Source organism: Electrophorus electricus, chromosome 2, assembly GCF_041902795.1.
Source record: "Electrophorus electricus isolate QZ-2024a chromosome 2, ASM4190279v1, whole genome shotgun sequence".
Lineage (NCBI taxonomy): Eukaryota > Metazoa > Chordata > Actinopteri > Gymnotiformes > Gymnotidae > Electrophorus > Electrophorus electricus.
The window spans coordinates 25,597,682-25,618,673 of record NC_137498.1 but is presented as its reverse complement, the minus strand read 5'-3'; the positions used below and the strand labels follow the sequence as shown (position 1 = coordinate 25,618,673).

Here is a 20,992-nt window from a genome sequence, read left to right as displayed (position 1 = left end):
GGACCAAATTTGAGGGCAAGCCTGGACTTTTAGAGTGGGATGGTATCCATCCTACTAGGCAGGGCACTGATCTCCTCTCTACTAACATAAGTCACAGACCTAGTTAATCTTTGACAATCCAGAGTAGAGGCCAGGAGCAGACAAAGTGGCTAAACCAACCATCTGCTATGAGGTATCGCCGAAGGTCCAACATATTGATGCTGTGTCTGTTCCCAGAGCTAAGCAGAAATACAGAAACCAAGAAAAACATGCCTAAATAGCCTAATTAGTATTAAAGTAAGTGACTCAGAGAACGGTGCCTATACCTTTGAACTAAAACTAGGATTACTAAATGTTAGATCCTAACACATAAAGTGCTAATAATAAATGAAATCCTCACAGATCATAGATTTAATGTATTCTATCTAACAGAATCCTGGATCAAACCAAATGAGTACATAGCTTTAAGTGAAGCGTTACCTTCCGGCTACAGCTATGTACACTGTCTTCGTCTAACTGGCCATGGAGGCAGCACTGCAGTTATCTATACTGACAAATTAAGCATAAACCAGAAAGCTGGTTATGATTTTGAGTCCTTGGAAATTTTTACTAACATAAACAATGCAGCCAGCGATAAGAAGTCTGTCCAGCCTCTTCCACTAATTTGGCATCTACAGCCCACCAGGCCCTTATTCAGAATTTATTAATCAGTTTGCAGATTTTCTCTCTAATCTACTCACTCTTGTAGAAAGAGCCATTATTGTTGGTGATTTCAATATTCACTTTGATAGTGCCAATGAGGTCAGTCTTTAGTACTATATTAGAATCAATTGGTTTCACCCAGTGTATAAGAGAACCCACACACTCTGGTGGACATACGCTTGACTTAGTACTGACATACAGTGTAGGCATAGAGAACATAATCATACTACCCCAGTCCGATGCCATCTCAGACTATTTGAACTACATTTGAACTACATATGAGCCACAATATAGTAACCTTGCCTCACTACCACACCAGACACAAGATCACGTCAGCCACTGCATCAAAATTTATTGCGAATCTCCTACACTTATCATTTGTGACTGGAATACCGTCAAACTCCAAGGAGCTTGATCAAATGACTGAATATTTATAATCAGTATTTCACTGCACACTCAATTATATTGCTCCACTTAAGAAACAAAAAAATTAGAGTAAAACAATTAGTAGATAGAACACAAATGGCATTATACTAATCTTGTCTTCCAGCTCTTTTGCTGATGTACACCTACCTCACCCCATCACAGCTGCCATGGCACCTCCCACAACTGTAGCCCACCACAACTCCATCCCAGCCAACTACTTCTACATTGCCCTTGATGGACGTTCTCATGTGGGATGGGTTTTGGATATGCACACAACAGAGACCATACTAGGACTACTAGAAAATCAGACAAGACACTGATTGCTTATTTCTTTTATTATTATTTTTTCTCTCTCTCTCTCACTAGTTATTCTGCTGCTTATTATTTATATTTTTGCTATTGTAATGTCCATTGTTGGCCAGAGGAGGATGGGCCCCATCTGAGTCTTGGTTCCCCTCAAGGTTTCTTCCTCATGCTTTAGGGAGTTTTTCCTTGCCACTGTCGCCCTTGGCTTTCTCACGGGGGGCTTGGACTCAGATATGTGTAAAGCTCTTTTAGGATAACAGCTGATGTAAAAAAACACAATATAAATAAATGTGACTTTGACTTTGATGGCCTGTATAAAGAACCTGTCCCTGAGGCGGCTGGTTCAGGTTTGTATGCTTCTTAACCATCTGCTGGATGGAAGCAGCGAGAACATACCACAATATTGGTTAGACATGGATGAGTGGGGCCTCATGGATTTCCTCATACAACATTTGGTGTACAACTCCAGGAGTAATACAAGTTCAACCCCAGCAATGTGTTGGGCTGTCCTCACCACCTTCTGCAGAGCTTTCTAGTCCAATGTGGTGCAGTTCTGGTTCAGGTTGTGATGCAGCCTGAAAGGATGCTTCCCACAGTGCAGCTGTACAATGTCCTGAGGATGCTGGACCTCCACAACCTTCTTAGATAGAAGAGATGCTGTTATGCCTTCTTTACTACATTATCTATGAGAGTGGCCCATGTAACATCCCCTGTGATATTGTATGTCAAGGAACAGATCTTTTCTACTCTAGTGCCAATGATGGTACTGGGCACATGCTCCCTTTCCTGCTTCCTAAAGTCCACAATCAGCTCCTTGGTCTTAAATATTTCATATCACAGTACTGAAACTTCCCTCTTGTGTGTTGTCAGTGTGTCATTAACCTTTTGCTGCCTGCTGATGTTGGACATCTAAATATTGTTTCTTCTAGACTTAAGTATGCATTTAATCACAGTGTACTGTTTTCCATTCTATCTTCTATTGGTATAAAAGGGTTACTTTATATTTGTTTAGGACATACCTTTTGTTATGAACCTCCATCTAGGCTTGGCGGCCGTAACAAGGAAAAGGAATTATAAATGGCTAATGGAACAGATAATGGCACTGGTAAAGAGTAATAAAAATCAAGGGAAGCACAAATGGTGGTGTCTTTCTTTAATGTATTAGTGTATAATACAAAGGGTTATTATTTACATACAAGTAAACACACTGGTACAACTGCTTCAGAAGTGACCCAGGACAAAACAATAAACAAGACCCACACTAATGAAAGAAAACACACTAAATAATCCTAACACAAAAGAAACATACAGAAGACTACCCTCACTACCTAACATATAAACAGAGGGAAAAAAACTAAACTAAAACTAAAATGGCAGCCACTTCTTACCACCAGTATCCAACCTCAAAGTACCATATAAAAACAATATTTACACTACATAATATACGACAGCAATCTAAGCAGGAGGGATGAAGCTACAATTCAAGGTCCAAATAGGGAAAACAAGGTCATACACGAGTATCAAAGCCACAATATAAATCAAAATCTCACAAGAGTAATCACAGCTCAAACACCACAAGTTTCTGCTCTATTTCTCTGTTCCTCCTTATCTCTCCTGAGAGGGGCCATTAAAATATGGCTGGCATGAAAGCCGAGCAAGGAGTGGGGCGGAGTCTCGAATGGGGAAATCCCGGCAGTGAACCTGGAACATGCACAGACACAATACAACATACACACATATCCATCTTTCCATAACACTTTCCAATAGAAAACAGTCTGTCTCCATAGGAAAACAAAAGGCATTCATTTCTCCCATAACTCAAGATGTTCCCCTTGGATCAGTTCTTGCCCCCCCACCTTTAAAATGTTTTTAAATATTCATGTTGCCCATTGGCAGAGGTGGGTAGAAGTGTGCTATATTTACGATGGTATAATTATAATTAAGTACCTTTTGGGACAGATTGTACTTCTAAGAGTTGTTTTATAAGAGGGTAATTTATACTCTTACTCAAGTATATATGCAAAATCCAAAATGTACTTTTACTCTGTTATATTAATCGACGTTCCTTCTGTTACATTTGAAAATTATTTTTTATATTTCATGTTTTCCTACAAGCTGTCAAGTGTGGGAGGGTTAGTGAAATCCCTAAAGATGATCGCCGAGTACCACGGCTTTACTTCAGTAAGTTGGGTGGGTGGGGGGAGAGAGAGAAATGCATGCCCCATATTGAGGCATATATTCAAGATAATAAAGATTATAAAGGTTTCAAAGTTTTACTAATGAATGTTTTAATTCCCTTTATATGTTGAAATTTATTTTGCCTACATACAGATGCAGTTGTTAGCTAGGTAACGACGGATATCTAGCTACCTAGCCAGTCAGTCTGACTAATCGGTCGCCCATTGCAATGTAAATACAACGAAAAGTAAAATGTCAAATACATTACCTTGGAAAAGAGCGCAGAATATTCCCAGAAACTGTATTAATCACAAAGTGATAATCAAATCCAGTGTGATGCTTGTGACTTCTGTTATATGCACAATACTAGCTGATATGAAAAACCTCATGTAGTTTAAACATAATGCATGCACTATATAAGACAAATACCCAGAGCAAAGAAAAACAGCTCTTTATTAAATGTTTTTGCATGCTGGATCCAATCTCTTCCCATATGAAATATAAAATTATCTTTCTTACATTAAAAAAAACTGCTCCTAATTATCTTTCTGAACTCCCTCATCTTTAAAACACTTATTGCATTTTTAGATCTTCTGTTAGTAATTTGCTCACTGTACCGTACACTAGGTTGTTGTCTATGAATGTCAGGGTGCTGCTGCAAAAAAAGTGGAATTCTGAGCATACTGCATGTTAAAAGATTTTTGCTGTATTTCGCCATCTAGCGGACTTCAAGACGCTTGCAGCTAATCATGGCGGCGCCCTGTCGACTTCTATCAAGGTTGGCGGTTGTGTCAGGTTAGTTGTTAACCGTCCCATTTTTGTTATACTGATTGGGAGATGAAGGTTTTTAAACAATAAACACTTTTTCCACGAAAAAAAGGTTTATTCGAAAAGCATCTTTGTATTTTAACAGCTTGTTGAAATCTTGTAAAAGGCTAAACGGTTCAGGGAGATAACATCTGAATATATGTTGTCATATAAACTAAACTATATGTTGGCCGTTTAAATGTGAACGATATTGCTAGTTAAAACATCTAAACATCTAAACCTTTAAGTAGGTTGCGGTAGCTCATATGCTATCTAAGCTAGCACTCGTGAAATAATTGGTGCTGTATCAACAAAAGGCCGTCGCACAATCGTAGTTGTTACTAAGCATTTGTAAAATAACTTTATTGTAGTTTCCTCTTGGTAATATTGTAGGTGAAGTTTTTAGAGGGTCAAAACAATCTTAAATAAAGTCATTTTATGGGTATTGCTTTTTGGTTGTTTGTTTGTTCTTGGTTTTTTGACGTGGATATTGCCTTGTCATTTACAAGCATATTTCCTTGTCTTAAATCTGAAGGGCAGATCTGTGAAATTACTTCATTTTTACGCGCACACAACAGTTAACGTCTGTATTAAAATGTTATTATTAAAATAGCCTACTGCCAACAAATTACATTGCTTGGCGTAAGTTTTTTAAAATTGCGATTATTATTCATAATAGAATAATAAAATAATTAATTAAACACCGGATTATATTTATTCATTGTTTTCTGAAAGTAATACAACTGCTGGGGCTTTTATAATCTTTTAATAAAGCATTAGAGAGCACAACCTCTCTCATGGGTTACATTGCTTTATTCATCTTAATTTGCAATTTTCCTGAAATTCAGTTTAAATTTATTTCAGTTTTAGCATTTCAGTGATATGTAGGTTTCATACTTCAATTATATAGGATAAGAGTCTTTAGAAGATTTAGAAGGCTATAATGAACATAGGTCATGCCAAGACATCACCACATTGTTGCATTATTACAGTATGACAAATGTTGCAACCAAAAAAGCAATGTTTTCCTTCAGCAAGCTCAAACTGAGAGAGTGAAAGAATTTGGAGATCTGATGAGTAGAGGGGTGTTGATATGGAGATCTGAAGAGTAGAGGAGTATTAATGTGATATCCAGCATGTGGAAGGGCTGAGCTATGAAGTTTTTATTTGTTCCAACAGTAATGAAGTCATTTATATACACACAACTACACACAAAATACAAGATAAAATAACATTTATAGAAAACCAGTTTTTAATTATATTATTATTATTAATTATTATTCATTGTAGTAGTAGTTTTACTGTTATTATTAATTGATAGCAAAACAGAAAAAAATGAATGAATGCAGAAATATAATTGCTAGGAGATTCAGTAATGTTAACAGACATCACATTATATTAAATCAAACCAAATAAGTTCCTACAGCTTTATTTTTGCGAGACCATCTTACTTTAAATCTCGTAAGTTATACTGTGTTTGTCACTATATTAATACTGGCAGTATTAACCATTACATCTTTTACATATATGAATATGTTTTCTGCACTTAGCTATATCAAGGTACTCAGAAATCAATGTATCTAACATTATCTAGACAGCAATAAGAAAATTGTGTGTATTGGCTGCATTTGTAATATCTGGATGTGTTTCTAGTTACATACTGACCATATTTATCTTTTATCTTGACCATTATGCCGTTTACTTAGATATATGTGTAAGTACATATAATGCATTTGGCTTGCTATCCAGCTATTTTTCAGTCTATCTAGCCAGCAGTGAGTGATACCAGGGGCATTTGGTGATACACATTTTTTCTACTTGTTTCTACTGCAGTGCTCAGAGTCTAAGCAATATTTTCACACAATGACTGATCCTTTTATTTATTTATTTCTTTGAAAGTGCAGTCCTGGCTTATGAGCCTGCATTCCTAATGTTTTCTTTTGTTTGGAATGTACTTGTTGGATAGACAATATGTTCTAAGCAAAAAGAGAAACAAGAATACAGATATCTACCCATCTTTAGGGAGTAAAATACAGAAGGAACAGTTTACATAAATAACTTTTGTAGGCTCTTCCTTATACTGTTTCCACAAAGATGAAAGTGTATTCTCTAAAATGTCTTTTTTACATTTAGCATTAACTTTACTCTTGACTGAAACTATTGGGCCTAGCCCAACCACTAAATACCAGCCACAGATCATTATCTCTATTCCACCAAACATTACCAATAGCTCTATGCATTCTGGTAGGTAGCGTTTCCTGGTATTGCATGTAGTGATCCTAAGCTTGTGTGCAGCTGCTTGGCCATGGAAATCCAATTCATTAAGCTCCTGGTGCACTGTTCTTGTGCCAATTGTGCTTTCAGAGGCAGTTTGGAACTCTAGTGAGTGATGCAAAAAGAAGTGGGGCAATTTTTATGTGCTTTACTCAGTCCTGCTGTGCGAGTTTGTCTGGTCTACTGCTTTGTGACTGAGCTGTTGCATCGAGATATTTCCATTTTACAATATTGGCAATTACAATTGACCAGAGCAGATATAGAATAGCAGAAATGTCACAAACTGAAAAGGTGACATCCTATGACATTGCCAAATATAAAATCACTGCAACCATTCTGTTGCCAGTGTTTGGAGATTGAATGGCTGTGTGCTTGATTTTAAACACCTGTTAAACACCTGCAGTCTGTTTGTTTCAAACAACTGAACTCAATAATTATGAACTACTAAATTGGATTGACCTTCTGGCTCCTTACACTGTGCCTTGCACCATTTATGCAGAGAAGCCTCCAGAAGCAGTATGTGTGAAACCCTAACTTATCATTTTACATTAAGAAATAAGTTGTACACATTTGTTATACACATATTTCTATTTCCTTTCTACTTTCACTCATTAATAGTACAACTTTGACCATACTGCGCATATGCTGTTCCAAAGATTCCACCGCTCTGCTTAGGCTAAGTAGGCTGTTTCCACAGAATCTTGCAGCACATTTTCAATCAGAATACTTTTATTATGTCGAACAGGTCCAACTACTACTTGTTATTGCATTAAATACATTTTTGGTTGAGCAACAATATTAAATATACCCAGCAATTTTCATATAGCCCCATTGTGGCTTTTTGCAAAGTAGCAACATTTTTACTGAACTATTCCAGAAATATTTCAGCTACTAATAATTTGTTTAATTGGATTAACAGGTACAGTTCTGTATATTTGATTAGTGCAGGCCGGAGGTGGGTAATGTAGACAAATACTGTACTCAAGTAAAAGTGCTACTTCAAAATAATAAGTACTCAAGTAGAAGTAAAATTAATTTAAATTATTACTTAAGTAAAAAAGTAAAAGTGCCATGTGCCAAGCTCAAAACCACAGCTGCTGACCTGAGATTGAAAATCATGGCCAAGCTGCCAAGCTGTAGCAGAATACCAAGACCATGTGAAGTACCCGAAAGGTACTTGTGAATGCAGCTCTACAGGCAATTCCTAATGTGTCCATCACTGAAACCAACAAGCAACCAGTAAGGGCCTCTCGAAAGGGCAATTCTATTGAAGTACCATCCAACTACTACTATTACTAATAATCCAGCACGTAATAGCAGGATCCAAGATGCTAGCAGGCACCAGATAACCTGCCTCTGCACAACATGGAAGCTCTTGTCAGGCATCTTTTTGGCTAAGATAAATAGGCACATGGCTCAATACATTAGCGGGGCTCAAAAAGGCATTGGCAAGAACACCAGAGGAGCCAAGCACCAGCTACTGGTGGATAAAACACTCAAGACTTTAAGACCAGATAGACAAACCTGTGCACCACCTGGATTGATTAAAGAAAGCCTATGATTCAATGCCCCACACATGGATCCTGGAATGCTTGAGGCTGTATGCCATCAACAAGACTCTTAAGAGCCTTCATCATGATGATGAGGCTGTGGCAGAGGACCCTCGAAGCCAACTTTAAACCAATAGCACAAGTCACCATCAAGTATGGGATTTACCAAGGATTTACCGCTGTTGTTCTGCATCGGCCTGACCTCTCTGAATTAAATCATCACCAAGAGTGGCTACAGATACAGATAATGATGCAATTATTTGCCACTTCCTGTACATGGATGACATCAAGCTGTATGCCAGAAGTGAACAAGACATTTCACTGCGAGTTATACTGTGTATGACTATGTATGTGACAAATAAACCAGACTTGAAACTTGAAACATTGACTCTGTAATCCCTCTCATTGGGATATACAGCAGTGATATTGGAATGTCATTCAGACTGGATAAGTGTGGTTGTATGGTTATAAGGAGAAGAAGGTTGGTGAGAAAAGAGGGGCTCACACTACCAGAAGGTAATAAAACAGATGTTGAGGGCAGCTACAAGTACCTAGGAATCCCACAGGCGAATGGGAACCATGAAGAGGCCACAAGCAAAGCAGGTACACCCAAATAGCTACAAAGACTAAGGCATGTCCCGAGAAGTCAGCTGAATGAGAAGAACAGGATCAAAGCTATCAACACCTGTGCCCTGCCAGTACCGTGCTGGCATATTAAGATGGCCTAAGGAGGAGATAGAAGCCACTGACATCAAGACAAGGAAACTCCTCACAATGCACAGGGGATTTCATCCCAAATCCAGCACTCTGAGACTGTACTCATAAGTGGAAGGAGGGGGGGCCCCAAAGACTAGTCTTTGCCCTTATAGTTAGTTAGTTTGCTATTGTATATTTGTACATATTTCACTTTGTTTCATTGTTGTGTGTTCATTGTGGAATGACTTCCATTTTGTTGGGGGGGGGGGGGGGGGGTGGTCTCTGTTTTTCACTTAGGGAGTAAGTGTAGTTGTGTGCGTATTTTCTTTGGTCTGTGTAGGTTTAGTTAGCATCTTTTTATTTCTAGTGTATGTTGGTTTGTTATTTTGGCCTGGGTCACTCCTGACATTACATTCCAGTGTCACACTGTCTCTTTTACAATACACCGGCTATCACTGAACAATTTTTTTCTTTCGCAGTCTGTCTTCATTTACACTACACAATTGACTAGCCGTATTCCTCACACTTCCTGGTTCAGTCTGGAGCCTAGACAAGGGCGTAACACAGATAATAGTTGACTTGTAAGAGTATAATTGCTCTGTGGGGAATTATTACTCAACAATATCTGCTATATTCTTAGAAAAGTCTATAGTGAAGTATTTTTTTTTATGGTGATAGAACATAGAAAAAGGGCTGTATTTCCTAAATGGTCAGGCCAATATGGAAATAAATATCCTGAATTTTTTGATGGTCAGTTTTATAGTTACTGTTTCTTTTCTGCTGAACTGAAGTTTTAAAAAAGGAGTCACTTACAGTCATCCTTATGGGTTTTTGGTTTATAATCCAGTAAATTTCATGTAAAGTCAAAGTCAAGTCAAATTTATTTATATAAGGCTTTTTACAACAGCTTTACAAATGTCCAAGTCCAAGCCCCCAGTGAGCAAGCCAAGGGTGACAGTGGCAAGGAAAAACTTGTTAGAGCATGAGGAAGAAACCTCGAGAGGAAGCAAGACTCAAAGGGGGGCCCCATCTTCCTCTGGCCGACAATGGATACTACAATAGCAACATTATAAACAATAAGGGGCAGAATAAGTAATGATAGAGTGAAGAAAAAAAACATTAAAAAATAAGCAATCTGTCTATTCCTGTATTCTACAAGTCCTAGTCTGGTCTTGACAGTGTGCATTTGTTCGAAATCCCTCCTGCAAGAGAATGTCCATCAAGGGCAATGGAGAAGTAGTTTGTAAGAGGTGGAGCTGTGGTGTGCTACAGCAGGGTGCATTAGGGGGTGGTGGGAGGAGCCATAGCTGCTGAGACGGCTTGAGGCTCAGTAACAACATGACGTCGGGATAGCTGTACCTTGGCAGAAAGAGAGAATAGATAATTATAAGAATAGAGCCAGATAAAAGGATAGACCCAGAAGGAAACACAGGCAAGAGGGCACCTTATGACATCAGCATTCCTGCCTTTCTCAGTCAGCAAACTTGAGTGACAAAAGAGAGATGAAGTGACAGCATTATAACATCCCAGTTTACCATAACTCTCAATGCCCATGGACCTCCAAATCTACACTTTTACCTAAGATGGGAATTAGTTAATAAAATGCTTGACCATACAGATAGGCTTTCAGCCTAACCTTAAATATTGAGACAGTCTGAGAACATTTACAGGAAAGTTATTCCATAGTGTGGGAATTTTATAGTCTCTGCCCTCTGTGGTAGATTTTCTTATTCTTGGTACTAGTAAAGAGCAAGTAACTTTTGATGTAAGCAGACGTGGTGGGTCATAAATCAATAGGAGCTTTTTTTTCTCCATCTTTATTGTTATTGTAAAGCAACCTTGAGTCTGTGAAAGATGCTATATAATTTAAATGTATTATTATTATTATTATTATTATATTATTCACGAACTCATTACTACTATTTGATGATGTAGTTTGAGCATTGGTTGCAGTTAGATGTGCAATTGTACTAAATAGAAATGTAGGGGTTTTGTTATTTTCTATTAGGGTCGAGAGATAAGTAATAAGTACCTTTCTATACTTGAGAAGGCTCTCCTTCCATGTGAACTAGAAGACTACAAAGTTTAGTGTGGCGCCATTTACGTTGTATTTAATAACTGTTCTGGTAAAAAATTGCAAAAGTACCATGGTACAATTTTTTTTTTTAATTCTTAAGTGGAGTAACATCATTGACTGTACAGTGAAATACTGATTCTAAGCATTCAGTCATTTGATCAAACTCTGGAGTTTGAGGGTATCCCAGTCACAAATGATAACTTTGGGAGATTCTCTATAAATCTAGATGCAGTGGCTGACATGATCGTGAGTCTGGTGTAGTAGCGAGGTGAGGTTACTATATTGTGGTTCATATGTAGTTCAAATGAACTGAGGGAATGGTCAGAGCTGGCATCAGACTGGGGTAGTATGGTTATGTTCTCTATGTCCACACTGTATGAAAGTACTAAATCAAACATATGGCCACCAGAGTGTGTGGGTTCTCTTTTACATTTGGTGAAACCAATTGATTCTAACATATGACAAAAGGCTTGATCTCAGAGGGTCTTTGGCACTATCAAAGTGAACATTCAAATCACTAATAATAATGCTCTTGTTCATGTAAATCTGTAAATTCAAGCACAATGTTGTCTATGTTGTCATTCAATTTTTTATGGGATATTCAAAGCTTGTTAAAATGGATTCCACCATATTTTTCTTAAGATTGAATGCTCACAGATTATTTTGACTTACTTCTTCTTTTACCAAAAGTTTAAAATTCATTTTAATGAGTGAAAAGACTTCAATTTTTGGGGTTGGACCCCAAAATATTATTCTTTTTATTTGAAAAAAATGTTTGCTGTTTTTGCAGGAGGAGGCAGTGGCATTGGAAGAGCTGTATGCCAGAGGTTTGCTTCAGAAGGTGCTTCAGTAGTTGTAGCTGACTGCAACAGAGAGTCAGCCTATGAGACACTTGAACTCCTTTCGCATGACCACAGAGGACAGGAACATATGGTTCTGGGAGTGGATGCATCATTAAAGGATAGTGTGGAGAGACTACTGAATAATATACAGGTCTGAAATCAAATAATTTACTATGGTGATGTGCATAATTAATTATTTTTGGAATTTCTACATCAAATATTTTCAGAAATGTATGTCCAGTGGCACTTTCTTTTTAAACTTTTACTTGAAATCCCAGTAATGGCATAGTAAGTAAAAAGTAAAGTAGCAAGTAAAAGCCAACACCCTCTTAAATTGTTAGCTACTGTGAAATGTGAGAGATCTAGCTCTTAAATGGGAAATGGTGTAAATAACTTGGGAGAAACTTTTTTTTTAACCAAAATAAAAAAGGGAAATAATGAATTTATTACTTATTTATGGAATTCCAGAGTCATTACTTCCAGCCACCCTCTGTGTGTGTGAGTGCTGCTGGCATTACACAAGATGGGTTTATACTGACAATGCAGGAGGAGGACTTTGACAAGGTCATTCAAGTTAATCTTAAGGTAATTTCCAATGTGTAATGCAGTGCCAACAATGCAGTTTCTTTCAACAAGAATGATGATGGGTTGACATCAATATGAAGGGAAAATAGAGTAAACACTTTAATGTATGTCAGATTGCTCCATTTTTGCAAAGCTTTAAATTCAGTTACATTCCACTACAAATCTGGCAATGCAATTCTAGTCAAGGCAGGCTGGACAATACAAATTTTGAAAATCAATCTGAAAATAAACTGCAATTGTAAATGAAATCTATATTAGGTAACGTGTGTTGTAATGTGTTAAGTAGTGGTGGATAAAGAAGACAAATTCCATACTCGAGAAAGAATAGACAAGCTAAATACCCTTGATGTAATTTTAGTTGTGCCAAAATAGTGAGGTTTTGTACCTGACATAACAAAATACAAAGTACTTTGCTAAGATAAAAGTAAAGGTAAAAGTACAATGAATATCAAACTGTATTAAAGTTATTACATTATTTTCATGAACAGTTCATATTAAGGAGGCCTAACCTGTGGCTGCAGACAAATACACACAGACAAATACAGACCTGAGTATTTAAAAATGGCATTAATATTTCAAACATACCTTTTGAAATAAGGTCGGTGGACCTGCAGCATTCCACTGATCCCAGTCTCTGCAGGTGATTCAATATTAAACAAGTTGTACATTTTTTGCATGCAAAATTTGAGGTTGTATAGCTAAAGCTAGCTTTCTAGCTTCTATTTGGGTGAAACAGGTTAAACAAATCAGAGTTAAAGAGAACCTATTATACTCACTTTCAGTGTTTAGAATTGTATTTTTGGGGGTACTCTTTACTACTGATCCAAAACCACAATATTTTTCTCATACTGTACATCTCTCTCACCCTCTGTCTGAAATATTCTGTTAGAGCTCCAGATGAGTCCAGTCTGATCTGATTGGTCATCTTACCCACTCTAGTCTGACTGATCTACCATCTGATTGGTCAGCTTGCCCACTCTGTTCTGACTGATCAACCAACAGTGATTCCTTCCGTACATGTTCCACCCCTGTCTAGCAGTCTGCAGACTGCCACTTAGTGTGTTTGAAATGTTAGAAATCAACACAGTATTTTCCAGTATTTTCTAACCTGTTTGCCTATGAACAGACATGCAGTTCTTTGCAAGCAGAATGCAGCATAATCCATGTGTAAAGATACTGGGGGTCATAAGCAACTTATCTAACTGGTTATCAGAAGCTTACTGTGAGTTGTGACCATAAAATTACAGCTTGTCATAAAAAAACAGCCATATTTCCACACAGTTTTAGTAAAACTGGGTCTAAAACTTGGTTACAGTCCGCAACTCCACACTTAATCACTTGTAGTAGCTACCGTGTTTGCTTTAAACATCCCAAATCTTACCAATAATAATACTTGATGGTTGTAAACCTGGATTTTACATTTTGCCACACAACAGTGGAAATGCCCTGTCTTTCAGGAGTAAATTATGTGAAAATGCAGAATTTAACTGCACATGAGTTTTGAAGCAGTCCTCTATGAAGTGCCAGGTAAACACTAAAATACCTGAAGCAGTGGTAAAAATTTATTTAAACCACTCAACATGACTACAAAACTGAACAATCCCTTTCTGGCCTTTGTGTTGTGTGAGGGCATGCTGGTAGTTTACTGGTAGGTGGGCAATATTGGATGTATTATCTTATAACAAAGAAAATGACAGAAATTTCAACATGGTATTTCAGGTAGCTGAGAAGTAGGTTACTTTGAGAGAGTTACTCATTCTTGATAGTTACTCTGTGTACTTTGCAGACATTTTGGATGCACAAAAAGTTATATAACACTAAAAAAGAGGAAAATAAGAAAAGCATAATAGATTCCCTTTAAAAGGTGCACTACATTATGAATGCTTTGCTTGATTTTAAAGTACATCATATTCTTTCAATATAAAAACTTTTCAATAATTGTAATATTTTGAATGTTATATTAATATTAATTTTATGAAGACAGTTTAAAGTAGTCATGAAAAAAGGTTATAATTAATAACTGTCCAACCATGTTTGTTATTCCAACCTGAATTCAAGTGTGTGCATTGCTTAGCTGATGGCATCAAAATTAAAATAGTTCAGTTTTTAGAAAAATGTTCAGGGGTCTTTAATAACATTGCTCATGAATGTACTTTTTTTTTTTTAGACAAAAAGACAGTCAAAACAAAAGAGGCAGTGTTTATTTTAATACAACTGTCTTTCTCTGAACCATGCCAGCTAGTAATAAAGTGAATAATAATAAAGTCGATTGCTGTAGCCCACCACAGCTCCACCCCATGTTTGATGGATGTTCTTGTGTGGGATTGGTTTTGGACATGTGTACACCATGTACATCGTCGGGACCAGACTAGGACTTCTGAAAATCAGGACTAGACATTGAGTGCTTATTTTCTCATTTTAATTATTATTTATTTTTTTCTCTCTCACTACTTATTCTGTTCCTTATAGTTTATTGTTACTGTTGTAATGTCTTTTGTTGGCCAGAGGAGGATGGGCCCCTGTTTGAGTCTTGGTTCCTCTCAAGGTTTCTTCCTCATGCTCTATGGGAGATTTTACTGGCCACTGTCACCCTTGGCTTGCTCAATGAGGGCTCGGACTCAGACATTTGTAAAGATGCTTTGTAAAAAGTGCTATATAAATAAATTTGACTTTGAATTTGATAATGATTGCACTTCGTGTAGCACTAGTAGGTTAACCCACAATATCAAATAAGGTGTAAGTAGTTTATGCATCAACCATACTCACCCCACACTTCACATTAGGCTTGGGTGATAATGTAAATTTAAACAAACTCTTATTGTTTCAAGATTGTGATAAATTATATTATCTTGTTACAAATGTTTCATCTGGTTCTGTCATGTGACATTTTTCTGGCAATAGTTTGTTGAAGTGATATGCTGCATAGTGAATCTTAATTCTCGAAAAACAATGAATATAAATATTAATTAATATGTTATAGAAGATTAATGTAAATGTATATGTTACAGAATATGAATATTAATTAATATGTTACAGAAAAAAACTGCTTTTGAATCATATATATCCCAATAGTTGTCACGGAACGCACGGAACGCTCGCCTCCCGCGAGGCACGTGGTTTGGCCAGCCACAGTAGGAGTAGGAGGACTCGTTTGTGGCCACGCCTGCACACACCTGTACTTCGTTTTGTCTGTGTGTATTTAACCTCACGTCAGGGTGTGCGGTGTTGTTGGTCATTGTCGGCGTAATGTCTGAATGTAACGTGTTTATGTTAGATATATTCTTGTGTATCGTGTTTGTTTAACGTCATTCGTTTCATGTTGATCGTTTGTAATACGTGTGAATGCTGCTGTCGTTTATGTTAATAAATGTTCGTCCCTGTCGAGGAAGTCTGTGCGTCCTGCCCCTGGCCCTACGGCACTAGGGCCAACACACGTTACATAGTTACTGATTAAACGTTCATGCGGATGAGCAATTTAAATTCAGGGAGCATCAGAGTACTTGTGTTGAGATTTTCTTTGCATTTATGGCAATAAATGGTAACCTTCAAATTATGAACTTTGAAAAACAGGTACATCATCTTTAAGAAATGAGTAAATAAAATGAAATATAGTTTAAACCTTAAAGGTATTCATTGATTCATTTTAAATTTTTAAATGACAAAAATGACAACTAAAAATACAATTGTAATGAATGCAAAGATGAAGCAAGCTTCAGTCGTGAACATTTACACACTTGTTAATGTTGTTCCCACAATCCAGTGTCCAGACATGGTGAAATGGCTCAGTTAACAAACAGGGAGCAAGACATGGGTTTTACAAAGAAAAAACACAAACCTGAAATCAGACAAAACCAGCACTCACTTATACAGAATGGTAAAAAAAATCCTTGCAATGTTGACAGGGAACAGAGGAGTATAGATACACAAAAGTTAACAAGCTAAGCACAATCAACTTGAGAAAATTACGACAGTAATGACTAGGATAATTGATATTGACGGGGTGTAGACCAAGGCATGGCTAAGAAGTAAACAGGACATGGCAAGACTGATAGGACAACAAACAGAACTGGAAAAGAGGAGACAGGGTGGAATTGTGACAATACAAGCAAGATAGCAGACATATATATATATATATATATAAAGAAATGACAAAAGTTAATTGTGCAAAATTGCACTGTACATTTTGTAACAAAATTTTGGCCAAAAACCTTTTTTCACTACCTCATGCCAGTGCATTTACACATTTTTGCAAAGATGACTAGAATGCTAACCTTGTCAGGCTTAAGATTGTCAGCTGTCTGCTTTGTCAGAACTTTAATGAACTGTTAAAGCAAACTTTTGGGGAGCATTTCAGCCAGCTGTAATTGTGCAAGTTCTTATCAAATGCTCTTTTCTCTTTTAGGGTACTTTCCTTCTAACTCAGGCAGTCTCCAAGGCTCTTGTTGCTGCTGGTGCTACTAAGGGCTCCATCATCACTGTGGGTAGCATAGTGGGCAAGGTCAGTTAACCTGTTAAAAACTAAGAAACAGACAAACATGCATGCAAGCAATTTTGTTTTTAACCCACAGGCTAAACAGCAACTATACATATAGCAATAGGCCAAACAGCAGTAATACATAGTGCATAATACATAGTGCTTATATGAAGCTACAGTTTAAATACATATATTTCATTTATTCACAATTCATTATGACAGTACATAACATGCTGTCCACTGGTAGTAGATAGAGAAATATTATGCATTAGTGATCCTTAAATCTGAACTTTATTTCCATCTGTTTTTCTGTCTTTCTGAAGTTTTGTACACATTTGTTTTGTACACATTTTTTTTTTCATTGTAATTTAACATAGCCTTCATTTCTCTTTGTACTTGCTTGGCACCAGGTGGGGAACATTGGCCAGATTAACTATTCCGCCTCTAAAGCTGGAGTGGAGGGGCTCACTAGAACTGCAGCAAAAGAATTGAGCAGGTAGGTAGTTTACTAAAGTTCTGTATTATTAGAATGAAGTTTCCTAAATTGACTTTTCAAATTCACATTCTAGGGTTCATTACCAGTGTGAGAGTTATGATTTAAAAAAAAATTATATTTCAGATATGGGATCCGTTGCAACTGTGTCTTACCAGGGTTCATTGCCACACCTATGACAGAAAAAGTGCCAGAGAAAGTCATGAATAAGGTATGATATAAAAGTGTGTCATGCCATGTGTTACAAAATTTTTCTGTAGATATCTAACTAATAAATAGTAAAAAAGAGGTAAAACGACTGAGACAGACACAAGTCAGAGACTGTTTAAGTTTAAGAAGAATATTAAATCCAAATTTGAACACATATTTACTGCTGTGTAAACTTAAATATATTAAGCGATATGAAAGAATTCCATTAATTGTGCTAAACTAAAGGTAGGTAGGTTACTTGTATTTACTTGTGGGTTACTTCATTAAATTTTATTACTAATAGTGATACTAATATCACTAATAGTAATTAAGTAAGGTTAACTTTGTCTTTTCACCAGCCATACTACTTTTAGAAGGTCAAGTGTGTACTATTGATGGGATGTCCAGTTTATCTTAGAAAAAGTTTACTACAATGCAGTTACTCACCAGGTATTTTCTTTGAATGTGTGTGTATAGAAAGAGAGAAATTGACATTGTAGTAAAGCACACAGAGTTTCAAGAGAAACAGAAAATTTCGAACAGAGCACTTTGCTTGAACAGATGATGAAGGACCTCTGTCCGAAATGTTCTGTTTCTCTGGAAACTTCAAATCTTTCCTCAACCATCACCAAACTTCCAAACTGCCATCACTGCTCTAGAAAATAAATGATGTTTGTTACTTTTGTGATGGCATAGTATTTTAAAAGCCACAGCATTTTAACAGGTATTTGTTGTCACATTTACCATTTTAATATACTGTTTATATTTAATAGTAAAAATTAGTGTATGAACTCTTTACTTTTATAGAAGTAGGGAGAGAGAAATGTTTTAACCTTGTCATTTACTTCAAAAAGTTACAATACAATTGGATTGAGACTATATTATACTTTATATACAATGTTTAATATAGACTGTAATATTGTTTATTAGCGTCTTTATTTAGTTTCCTTAATATTAGGGTCTTCTTTTTATTTTATATTATAAAAAAATCTTTCTTGTCTTGGTCTTGCCCACATGCAGTCTCAGTCTAGACTTAGCCCAGAATTCGTGTCTGCAGATTTTTTTTTTTCTTGAGTCAGAGTCAAGACAATCTCTGTCTTGACTTTGACTCAACTATTACAAAGACTTGACTCAGACTCAGTGTTTCTCAGTCTGCATACATATACAGTTCTAATGGTCTTCAACACTACCCTCTTCTATTGACAGTGTGAATGAAGATGAGTCTTCAGAATAGCATGGAGACAATCTGTCATTAACTATAATCAGGCTCCTGATACTCCCAGAACTATTTAACTGAAAGAAAGCAACAGAAACAATACAGATATTGAAGCAATATGATTTTTTTAGATTAGCAAATATAGATTAACAAATGATCAGCCATTAATTAGTCTTAAATTGTGTTTAGTCCTTAGTAGCTATAACTCCACAGGCTTCCTTAATAAGAGAATAGAATAAATAAACTGGAGGTGATTGAAGTGGTTTTTCATTGTGCTTCCCATTCACTTTATTTTCTTTGGAAACATGGCTTGTATGGTCTTGTATAGGACAATGGGAGTGAGTGTGGTGTGAAGCAACCTGTGGGGGGAAAAAGGTTTTAGATGTTTTAACTTTATGTAAATGAAAATCTGTTGGTGGAATGTATCATGCCCATGACTGATAACTTGATAACTTTATAGTGCAACTCAGTTGGTAGTAGGTCTTTTCCTTATATAGCTCCTAATTTCTGGAGTAGGATTTTACATATTAAGAATGCTCTAAAGGGGTTTTAATCCCTTGCTGGCCTTTATTAAATTTATTGGGTGTCTTTAAAAATGTTATATTTAATCAATATTTGTAGTAATATTGGCCTACTTTATTGATGTACTTGATTAATCTTGAAAAAAAAGCTTAATATTATTGTCGTCATTACTATTAAATCATTTCATTTTGTAGGGAATGTTTTCATTAGAACCACATGGTAGTCAGAGAATCTTATTTAAACTGTTAGAGAGCTGGAGTTGCAAATGCTCATTTTGAAGTATACTTAAATACAATATTTATATCCATATTTCATATTTTATATAGATCACCCCATATATTCTGATGGGCAGGATGGGGAAGCCTACAGGTTAGTCCCCTTATCAATCTAAAATGTAATCTGTGCCCTGTCAAATTATTTATTAAAATATAAAACTCAATTTTTAAGTCCTTTTTTTGTCCTTGGTATGTCTTTGTAGAGGTTGCTGATGTTTGTGCATTTTTGGCATCAGATGATAGCCGGTATATAACTGGAGTCAGCATCGAAGTTGCAGGTGAAGTGTTTTTTTACTGCTTAATGCCTCTGCAGCGAGTAAAATCAATATGCCACATTTTTCTACTGTTGAATATGGAAATATACTAATTTTTAAAGTCCAGTATTTTGAATTTTACTTTTCTCCTACGACTTCTCTAGGAGGCCTGTTCCTTGGCTGATGCTTGGTATTCCACACTCCAATGCACTGATAAAATATCCAAATGTTAATAAAATATATGTACATGTAATTTTTTTGTCAACTGTTCTGATGTAAAAATGTTATGTAATTAAATATAAAACAATCTTATTTAAATATTTTTTAATAATGTAACAGATATTAATCTCCAATGTAGGATGTACAGTATATAAAGTCTGTGTGTTGGCAACATTGTTTTACATTAAAAACAATATTGCTAACAATATTGTGATACCAAATTAAATTTTAAGACTTTGGTGCAAGCAACATTTGACCATAATTTTGAACAACATCGTAAATAAAAACAAGTGAGTCATGAATGCCTTTTTTAAAAGATTATATATTACAGTATTGTCCTACTGAGAAGATCAAACAGACATTGTTTAATAATTCATAAATACTGTTGCATTTTCCATCCCCTTGTGATATATCAAGAAAAACAAACAAATTCACAATGTCTCATAAAATGGCAGATTGGCCATATTTTTGGTTATGTATAATTTTTATTGTTGATATTTGCCCTTCCTCCCACTTGTTCACCGTCCTCGTTGTGGCTGTTCATTTGTGGTTGCATCCCCATGCCTCAAGATTGTCTTTCTACAACTAAAATCCACTAAATCTCCACAATGTCTCCTATGTATTTCACAAGCAAAGAGTGTAATGTACAGAGAAAAGTGTACATAGAAGGCAGATTAATTGTCTCAGGTTTTAATGTGTAATGAATTAGAAAACTACAGGAAAAAAAATACAGATTAAATACCACATTTTAATTTGTACTGCAAGTGTTTTGGTCTTTAGTAATCTTGTTTGATTCTGTTAAAAAATAAATACATTAAAATAGTTTTCTATACAAATGGTTTCTTATGCACATTTCTAGACTGAACACGGCATCGATGACCTGAAAAGTGTTTTAATACTGATGGCCTTTAGAGGAAATAGCACCTTG

At 36.1% G+C, this 20,992-nt stretch overlaps 1 protein-coding gene across 2 annotated transcripts; it reads left to right on the top strand.

Annotated features, from left to right (window-relative positions):
- Positions 1-4,303: 4,303 nt before the first annotated feature.
- Positions 4,304-20,887, top strand: hsd17b8 (hydroxysteroid (17-beta) dehydrogenase 8). Of its 2 annotated transcripts, XM_027032491.3 has the most exons (9): positions 4,304-4,386; positions 11,786-11,988; positions 12,306-12,422; positions 16,825-16,920; positions 17,307-17,392; positions 17,516-17,600; positions 19,643-19,685; positions 19,795-19,869; positions 20,010-20,887. In XM_027032491.3, exons 1-9 carry the CDS (start codon positions 4,341-4,343, stop codon positions 20,027-20,029), a joined length of 771 nt encoding a protein of 256 aa, XP_026888292.1. In that variant the 5' UTR covers positions 4,304-4,340; the 3' UTR covers positions 20,030-20,887. The 2 variants fall into 2 exon arrangements, with proteins under 2 accessions (XP_026888292.1, XP_026888293.1); XM_027032492.3 differs by lacking the exon at positions 12,306-12,422.
- Positions 20,888-20,992: the final 105 nt, after the last annotated feature.